The sequence below is a fragment of the Oreochromis niloticus genome, linkage group LG7 (assembly GCF_001858045.2).
Source record: "Oreochromis niloticus isolate F11D_XX linkage group LG7, O_niloticus_UMD_NMBU, whole genome shotgun sequence".
NCBI classification, from domain to species: Eukaryota; Metazoa; Chordata; class Actinopteri; order Cichliformes; family Cichlidae; genus Oreochromis; species Oreochromis niloticus.
Genome location: NC_031972.2, coordinates 29,977,610 through 29,987,459, shown reverse-complemented (window position 1 = coordinate 29,987,459; position 9,850 = coordinate 29,977,610). Strand labels below are relative to the sequence as shown.

The following is a 9,850-nucleotide window of genomic DNA, read 5'->3' as shown; positions in this document are numbered from 1 at the left end:
TTCATCAAAAGGTTGATGGTTTCTTTTGTTTATTTTTTTTTCTTTTGAATTAATATTATTAGTGGAGTCCGTGGGATTAAGCAGAGTCACTGATCCTTTGGGTTTAAACCTTTTTTTTTTCTTTTTCTTTTTTTTTGTCAATCGGGAGCTCAACGAGACTCCATCCGCACTTCATTAACCCTGAGCCCGGGACAATCCACGGTAAGAGCCGGGGGATTTACCACCAGCCTTTCACATGCAAAGAATAGAACAAAAAATCTCCGAGTCATCCAACGAGACACACGGGGGCTTTTGCTTATATAATCAGCTGTGCACTTTGCAAGTATACCCCCCCCCCCCCCCCCTTTTTTTTTCTTCTTTTTTTTTTCAAAAAATGGCTCGTTGTTAACTGAATCGGTCACGGATCCTTGTGATGGGACTATAATGATCTTTTGGCAAGTTGGGAGGTGATTTTTTTTTCTCCTTCTCTTCACCTTCCCAATCGTCAAAACCCGCCGGGCCGGCTAACTGTATTTTTAATGCAATTTTACGCATCATGAAAGCGCAAGTTATCGGGCCGTCAGTCTGATATTTCACGGCATGGTCAGCCACTAAGTGGAGCCCCCAGATAACAGGTGCCTTGCGTGGAGGACAGCAGGGGGAGCTGGCTATCAAACCCATTATCGACTTTCAATTAAAACCTATTAAAGTCTTTTGTCTAATCGTTAACATCCTACATGCCAAGTCTTGTCCGTCAGCCTGAACTCCTTTAACCCCCAAAGCGCCATGGCCGAATAACTTGGGTCCACACAGACTGGGAGGATGAGAGTGGGGTTGGTGCATGGGTGGCTGGGTGAAATTTGTAAGGATGAAGGGAGGGGTTGTGGTGGTAGTTGTGGTGGAGCCGCTGACCAGCTGTCCCCACGCTGATCCCCGGTCTGCAGTCAGCTCCAGCCCGGTCACCAGCTGTTGGAGCCGTTTGGCAGAGGAGCGCGCATCCAGCACCCTCAAGGAAAAAAGAAGGATGGAAACAATCAATTTCCAAATGGGGATCATTTAAGGCACTTAAACAATTGCGCACATGACATTAATATTTCATCTCCTGCATTGTTTATGGAAAACGAATTGGAGTAGCTGCTGTTAATTTAGAAAAGTGGGAATGAGAGAGAGAAAGACAGGGAGGAAGGGAGGGAGGATGGCAGGAGACAGGGGCTCCATTTTGGACAGAACACCCTTCTGCTTTGTTGGCCCTCCTTTAAAGACATTAGCTGGAATTGATCTTTGATTGCACTTTTGAATGTGTGTGTGCGTGTGTGTGTGTGTGTGCGTGTGTGCGTGTGTGTGTGTGTGCGTGCGTGTGTGTGTGTGTGTGTGTGTGTGTGTGTGTGCACTTTCCGCATGCGCTCTTGCTCCTTTTGTTTAATTATCTGTAAAGCCCTTTGCTGTCAAAAAAGGAAACGAAACAACACCCGATGAGCGCAACTTCTAATAATATTAAGTGGAAAAAACTGCACTAACATTTCCAGAGACGTCTGTTCTTTTTGCAAAGATTAGAAAAAGTGACAACTGCCCACCTTTCCATTAATTAAAATCAACACCACCAAACCAAACAGAGGAGGGAGACAGTTTTAGGAAACCGGCAAAAAAATAAAATAAAATAAAAATCTTATTATTTCCTATAACTTCTTCCTGTAAAGTGATTTAAAGCAGCAGGATGCATCTCCTCAACTTTTGCTCAATAACACTGACATTTCTTAAAATGTCTTTTTAATAAATCCCACTGACGTTTCACTAAACATCAAACAGGATTCTGCTCATACTTTCATACTGCTCACACAAAATTCTTCTTCTGCTATGATTAATTTGCTAATATCCAGATTTCTATTTTCGTTTAAAAAAAAAAAAAAAAAAAAGCCAAATTAAAAAAAATCAAAATACTCAAAATGATTTTTTTGCTTTTTAAATAAGCTGTATTTGTCTAAATATACTTTTTGCTATGTAAGCGGATAATAATGTTTTTTTTTAACCCCCCCCCCCCAAAGTAGCTAATTCAGCACAACACGATCCCCCAAAAAATCAGAGCTTCGAGCTATCGTTGGTTTCCTGTCGGTTGCATCAGACTGCACCAAGTGTTGCTCCTGTTTTTGTCCACCTCGTGTAGCTTCTTCTGCGTGATGCCCCGCGTCCACGTGTTGATTCCACCTGAAAAGCCCTCCCGTCACACACTCAAGCAGCCACTTGATTAAATGAAAGACTTTTATTTCCACATTTATAAAAGTAATTCTCTTTTACATCAAATCCCCCCTTTTTTTCTGTCCAACTTTTGCTGTGAATTTCACCAGAAAAAAGAAGAAGAAAAAGAAAAAAAGAACTTCACGAAATTGGGGAGATAATTTGGGGGAAAGCTAGAGGAACGAAAATTTTAATAATAATAATAATAATAATAATTAAAAAATATATAATTAAAAACGATCCAGGAGATATACGAGAACCACTCCACAAGTTTGATATCTGCAATATACATTTTTTTTCACCAAAGGAGAGTATTAACAATTAAGGGTTATCACGGGTTTCATATGAAGTAACATAAGTAATCCACAATGTTCAAATACATCTATAGCAAATCAACAGGCGGTTACACCTGTATGCGGACCCGAGTCCAATCATTTATCGAAAAGAATACAAAATGAATAATCACTGAGGTGATTGCCTTCCCCTCTGCGGGGATCAAACAGCTTTTAAATAAATTACTTGACAATTGTACTCAGCTAAAAACTTCAACTAAGAACAAGAAAAAGACTTTTATAGATTTATTTCTTTCCATATCTCTCCTGTATATGTGCCTACACGTGGGTCCGGGCAGGTAGTCCATCCTTTCTCAGACAATATGTTTTAATTTTTTTTTTTTAATTTTTTTTTCTGTATAATTTCTGATGGCTAATCTAGCCTATTATGTTATACTGGATCACCGTGGTCTGAAAGAGACGCACTAACAGATCAAACAAACGGGAAAAAAGAGAAGTTTTCTTTTAAAATCAGTCTTTTCGGTTAAAATGCAAAATATTCTTATTTACAGGTTCATGACGGCTTCACGTGTAAAGAAAAATCAATGACAACCTAGAAAATCAAAGAAAATGGAAAGAAAATCCCTTCATTGTTCCGTTAGATCTTCAAATAACCTATTATTCAAATTACAGGGGTGGTTGTTCGTTTGCGCTTTTATAACAATAATAATAATAATAATAAACGTCTAATTAGCATTGAACTGAAGGTCAAAGTGCCACCGACAATTGCAGTTTGTCTGTTTTTTGGGAAAAACACTGAATACTGTAACTGGGTTCAAATAAATACATAACTTAGATGCTTTGATTCATATTGAAAAATAAATAAGTTATAAATAAAGTTCCTGCCCCCAAAGACAGAAAGAAAAGGAAAAAAACTTCCATACAGGCAGCGGGGGGTCTCAGTCACAAAGGTCCGTCCGTCTGGGTTCATCGTGGATCAGTTTTCACCATTTAAAGGCCGAACAGTTTGTTTTAGTCTTAGTTTTCTTCGGGTTTTTTTTTTTTTTTTTTTTAACTCTTTCTGTCTTTGTGTCGTTTATTCTAACGAGTCCCAAGCTGCCAGGATCGGCGAAGGAAAAACAAAAACAAAAACAACTAAAAAAGGAAGAATAATATCTGCAGGGGCCCGCTCACCGCTGCTGAGCTGGCCGGGGAAGCACGCCGCTCATAGGAGGCAGGGGAGGCGGAGGAGGTGGCGGCTCGCTGGCCCCCTGCAGGCCGTGGAGCAGGATCCGAGGAACCAGGGGTCTCTGCAGGGCCGGCGGGGGCGCCGATGGGCCTCTGTACAGATAGAGGGCAGCTCCGGGGTCCAGGTTGGACACCAGGCTCTGCGGGTAGAAGTACGGGGACGGGAACATTCTTTGCAGGGCGGAGTAGTTTCCAGCTTCGGCCAGAAGCTCGAGTCCTACCGCCGTCTGCCTCTTCCACTTTGTCCTGGAAGAGATAAAATATGTTTTTAGGTTTTAGCTTCTTTTTTTGTGTGGAGCATATGTATATCTAAATACGTGTCTTGTGTTTGACACACCAAAATATCTCCCATCTGTTTACCTGAAATCCAATTAACATTCAAGTGAGTTTTTTTTTCTTTCTAAAATCACTAAAATCTCCAACCTGCCATGTATTCACACCCAGCGGTGTCTGTTAGGTTGCCAGTGTGCACTCCATGCAGGTGAATAATTCATACTAAAGATAATTGAGTAGATATAGTAGTTTGTTTGAATTATTAATATGCACACATGCAATGATACATTATTCATAGTCCAAAGTGTTGTTTTTATATTTATTTATGTCATTTAGCTGCCTCAGAGACAGACTGCAGATAAATAAAGTTATCTGAACCTAAAACTATTTTTATTTATTTCACATTTGTTTCCTGTGCAGCTTGTGCAGCGTTGATAATTTATTTGAAAAGCTGATATAAAAAATATATTTTTGAGGTCACGTGACATGTCTCCATTATGTGATGCCCTTTTAATTTTTTTCTTAAGAGCATATAAAATACTAAATCCACAGATTTATCCACAGATAAATAATAATCCACAGAAGTGTTGCCAGTCAGTAAGTGCTTCCGTAGATGTAAAAGTTAGAGCTGAAATTATTATCTAATAATAATAATAAGAACAACCAAAAAAAAGAAAAAGAAAAAGAAAAAAGCAATTTGTTCCTCTACTTTAAACGTGAATGCTGTTTTTATGATTTGGGATCAGATGTCAGATATATTTAAAGTTATTCTAACATTTTATGGACCACACAATAACTCAATTAATAGAAAAAGGCAGGCTGATCAATAATCGAAGTTAATGGTTCGTTGCCGTCCCGCAGTCACTCAGATATGAGGTGAAATCTTGCCACCTTCAGTTGGAAAACATGGCGTCCCCGGGTCATGAGCCGGCCGTGAGAAACGAGATTAACCCCCACCCCCTCCCTTTTAGAAAACAGCAGCAGCGTCTTTACCTCCGGTTCTGGTACCAGGTCTTGACCTGCGTGTCGGTGAGGTTGAGGGAGGCCGCCAGTTCCATGCGGTCCTGGACGCTCAGGTACTTCTGCCGCTCGAAGCTGCGCTCCAGTTGGGCCAGCTGGTGGTCTGTGAAGGCTGTCCGGGCCTTCCTGGGCTTCTTCAGCCGGACCTGAGGGCTGTCTCTGCTGCTTGAGATCTCTCTGTCCCCCTCCTCTTTCACTGGTGGACAGAAATAGAGTGAAACCAGTCAAGTTAAGGCCTCTCCCACAGCACACAGTAGATCTTTTTTTGCGTGCAGACTGCACAAGAAGAGGAGGCTAATAAATCTGCGCATGACTGTCCTACAGGGCAAACAACTATCAGTAAACACAAACAGAATAAATGGTTTGACCTGTTACGTTGCGCTTACTTGATGTAGGATTTGAAGACGAAAACCACAAAAATACAAAATTAAATTTGACTTTAAGGATTTGTCAACATTTTTCTTTTTTTGTGTAAAAAAAAAACCCAAAAACAAAACTTATTTTGGAAATTTTAATTGGAAATAAAATGATATATATATATATATATATATATAGTTTCATTTAAAAGTTAAAGTTTCATTTTTAAATGAACACAAAATCACTTTCTGCGGGCACCAAAGTACACCGTTTAATCTGCAGATATAAAGAAATCAATTTAAAAAAAAATTCTAATGTTAAAATATTTTTTAATTTATTTTTTAACCAGCGATGAGTTTTATCTGCGTTTTAATAGAGCTGTCATTTTCGAGTGAAATCACGCCACTGGAAACTGCGCCTAAAGGCTTATGGAGCTGTTTGATTTGGCCTTAAATTGTTATGAAAAGCTATTCCAATATTCACACTTCCAATCTGATATTTTCCTGTCAGCAGACCCACAGCCTTTGTTCTTTGTACGCGTGATGTCGTGTCAGGACGAGCATTGATATGCAGTCCTTATAGTTAATTCTCTGATAGTAAAAAAAAAAAAAATTAAATAAAATAAAATAGAAAAAGAAGAAGAAAACAATAGAAGCGAGTGAGGCGAGAGATCTTGGTACTTGAATAGTTGAGTCGTCTCAAGAAACACAATAATCCGCCTAATTGAGCCACAAGGGAAAGGACGAGCCTTTCAACCGCGACCGGAGAAACTTCACAGGACCGTGGAAATGAGTGGAAATCAAGAGCTGGGCGGCCGGGCGCGGTAACAAATCTGATTAGCGCCGGGGACAAATTGCATCAAATCCCTGATATATTACAGGAGGCGGATTCGTGGAAATCAAAGTTACCGTGGCGGGAGCCGCGCGTGGGACCCGCGGCTTCCTCAATCAATCAGCGCGTCGGTGAAGTGTCTCCATCTACTCTGTGATGCACGTGAGCGCACGGGCGGAAAATGTTGAAGAAATCGGTGACTTTACATTTAAATGAATAGCTTGCGAGAAAACATACTACTACTACTACTACTACTAATAATAATAATAATAATAATAATAATGATAATAATAATAATTTGTAGGTGTATTAAGTGTGATTTTGTCGTGTATTTCCTGTTGTAGCCCACAGCGGTGGAGTTCTTTCCAGGCACTGCTTCATTAAACTGTCAGTGGAGGTGGCACGTCTGTTATGGCTGACATGATTGGAAACAGAGAGGCCCTTGATGGCATTTATCTGGAGGCGACCCTGTCATCTCTACCATTCGTGCCTCACTGACATCAACAGATGCTTTCCGGATATTTTGCTTAACGCAGAGCTTGAAGCGGACCACGCGTGTTTGCGTGTACAGGCAGGCAGCCGTTTTTGTTTTGTTTTTTATTTATAATAACTTGATAAAAGGCTCTGGTCTGTCACCATCCAGAGGTAACCAAGCGCGACTCAGCACCAGAGAATTTCACGTCGATATTTTGCTTATCGTTGGCTTCCGGTGACCTGCTACTAATCACATAAGAGCAGTATGTTTGCATTGATCACCCGTGTCTGCATATTTTATTAGAAAATAGATGCCTAAATTTTTGTTTTTATAGTAAAAAGATTGAATTATCAGGAAATAATTTAAGACGTTAAAAACGGAACATTTATATTATTTTTAATCACCAGTCAACACTCCAAAATATCCAAATTAGCCTTTATTTTGAAAAGCTGATCTGTTGTTGTTCCAACTTTATGCTCTATTTTCTTCCACATTGCACTAGCCTACACATTTTGTGCCAGACCTTTACATGACCCTTTTATTTTATTTATGACTATCGTATGCAAAATTTAAAATGAAACTCATTCAGTGGAATTTTTAACTACCAAAAGTTTTTTGTGATGTTGTTTTGTTTGTTTGTTTGTTTGTTTGTTTTGCATGAGTCAAATATGTATTATGACGTACATCAGGCTTGCCTCCATTCTCCTCTGTAGAGTAGGCAGGCAGTGTGTCACCCTTACCTTTATATTCACTGTCTGACGATGAGTTGCTGTGGATTTTCTCCATAAAGTCGTCCGCGATCTTCGAGGCCAGCCTCCCCGCCTCCTGAGTCGGCTGTCCATTGCTGGAGTAAGGAGCGCAGGCAGCCAGAGGCTTACAGTCCGCGAGAATATCTCTGATGAGAAACGACGAGGTCACGGTCCTCTGCTGCGACCCAGCAGATATCTGCGCGTGCTGCAGGTGCGGTGGTAGGCCGACGCCGTGACCTTGCCTCTGGGCTACCTCGTCCACGCACTCCCTTCTCGGCGACGGAGGCGACGAACAGCCGCTCTCCACGTCTGATCTGGGGCTGAACTCCAGAGGGGAGCGGCACTCTCCCACCAGACTGTCCCCTTTGGACACCGGACTCCCAGGCCTGTGGGACAGCAGAGAGTCGATGCCAAAACTGGACCCATTGGCGGACGCCTCCATTGTCTTGATGAGGCCTCCTCAAACTGACATTTGGTATTCAGGACAAGTTTTTATTTTAGGGCAGAAGGGGTTGTTTTAGTCTCAGCTGGTCCAGAATAGAAGTGACCTCTTTCCGGCATCAACACAAATATTTTGGATATGCTACAAATGAAGATAATTCACCCGCTACTTCCAGTCCCCCAACCCCCCCAGCCGTCTGGTCGTTATTTTTAGGCCAGATATTTCCACGCTAAGATGAGTTACACGAATGGTCCATGATTCCAATGTTCGTCTTTCGGAAAAGTCTAAAAAAAAAAATAAAAGAGAAAGAGAGCGCGCGAGAGAGGGGGGAGTCTCTCTGAAATCAACCGTAGGAGTCACAATCGATTCGTTTGGCTTCCTTCAGGATCAGCTCCTTCTGTTTTGAGTTCAGAAGCCTCTCCGGGTAGATGAAGCGATCACTGCTGACATCTCACCTGCAGAACCCGAAAATACCCAGAAATACGGAGGATTTGTGGAGCAGCAGCCGCAGCTCAACGGCGTCTTCGGGAAAAAGCCTTTCAGCACCATGGACAGGGACAGGCGCGTCAACCCTGAGACGGGACCAGGGGACAGTTTTCAGGGCAGCTGGTCATGTGGCTTTGCGGGCGACAGAGGCAAACTGCTCGCATTCCTTCAAGGGGGTCGGACAAACCTTAAAAAAATAAATAAATCTTTTAAAAAAGAAACCCAGTAGAGTGTGAGAGAGAAGCGTCCGAGAGCTGCTGCAGGAAAGGAGAGCAGCAAAAGAGGAAGAAGCGGAGGACGCGGGACGATGGGATGCGCAACGCAAAAGCAAAAATAAAAAAAAGCTGCGATAAACTGGGTTAAACAGTCACATCTGGCAAGTAAAGGGACGAGATGTGGTCGGGGTGGGAGGGAATCCCAAAAAATTGAACTTGAGGAAAAGTCAGGAGCTAGGTTTTAAGAGCGCCTCGTCCACGTGAGTCCCCTGTGACAAGCCTTCATTGGTTGAGGGGAGCTAGAAGTGGACCTCCCCACACGCCCACTCTCTCTCGCTCTCGCTCCCTCTCCCTCTCTCTCTCTGCCGCCCACCCTGACTCCCCCATCCTGGCTCATCCTCACTTTGATAAAAGAGACACTGAATTCATCAGGAGACTCAGATCCAACTGTTTACAGGCAATTTTCACACTGTTTGCTTTCATTACATCATTGATGAGGCTTATAATGGGGTTATTATGTGGGGCGGCTCGCTGTTTTTCTTCTCGACTCCTTTTCTTTGACTGGATTTGTTTCCCACCTCCACAGATTCCATTTATACAGTTTTCTTCCCTTCAACGATTTAGAGGTTTTTTGTTACTCTCACTAATTTTACTTTTAGTTAGTTTTATTTATTTGTAGGATTATCAGGTTTAACATCGATTACAGCGTTTGGCGGGTTTTGAGATTGCACTATTAGTCTAGAGCAATGCCAACATTATTGTTATTATTATCATTATTATTATTATTAATAATAATAATAAGTCATTATTAAAGTTATTAAAATTATTGTTTGCATTTTTATAAACACAGTCCTATTTATTTATTTATTCAATTCAATTCAATTCAAGTGGGCCTTTTTGTGTTTTTTAAAAAATGATTTTATTTTTTTTTATTTTTTGTTTTTTTTTTTTCCATTTACCTTAAGTTGCAACTTTACAATCATCAGTCCATCATTTATATATATATGTATGTATGTATGTATGTATATATATATATATATATATTATAAAGGCTAAAAATAGAAAAACATACTAAAAGTTGCTTTTCTTTTCTTGGTCTCGCGGGTGAACAGTTATCATTTAGAGCATGACAACGATCTCATTGTCGCTGGTAATTATGCACAATAGTCCGAGCAGCGTGACGCCAAAACTTCAAGTCGCGTCAAGTGCCATTGTGCGCACTTTTCACCCTAACACGCGTGAAATGCCATTGTGTGCGCGCCTTGAGCTCC

General features: G+C 41.2%; 1 protein-coding gene across 1 annotated transcript; it reads right to left on the bottom strand.

Moving 5' to 3' along the window:
* Positions 1 to 2,221: 2,221 nt before the first annotated feature.
* barhl1b (BarH-like homeobox 1b) lies at positions 2,222 to 8,839 on the bottom strand. Its single transcript, XM_003440099.5, has 3 exons — positions 7,428 to 8,839; positions 4,998 to 5,220; positions 2,222 to 3,977 (listed from the first exon to the last, which is right to left on the bottom strand). Exons 1-3 carry the CDS (start codon positions 7,876 to 7,878, stop codon positions 3,674 to 3,676), a joined length of 978 nt encoding a protein of 325 aa, XP_003440147.1. The 5' UTR covers positions 7,879 to 8,839; the 3' UTR covers positions 2,222 to 3,673.
* Positions 8,840 to 9,850: the final 1,011 nt, after the last annotated feature.

Excerpts from the sequence above, each read along its gene's own strand:
- barhl1b (XM_003440099.5), bottom strand. The coding sequence starts at position 7,878 with ATGGAGGCGTCCGCCAATGGGTCCAGTTTTGGCATCGACTCTCTGCTG. Across the intron at positions 5,221-7,427 it reads GTCAGACAGTGAATATAAAG|TGAAAGAGGAGGGGGACAGA; the intron begins GTAAGGGTGACA and ends TCTGTCCACCAG. Across the intron at positions 3,978-4,997 it reads ACCTGGTACCAGAACCGGAG|GACAAAGTGGAAGAGGCAGA; the intron begins GTAAAGACGCTG and ends TATCTCTTCCAG.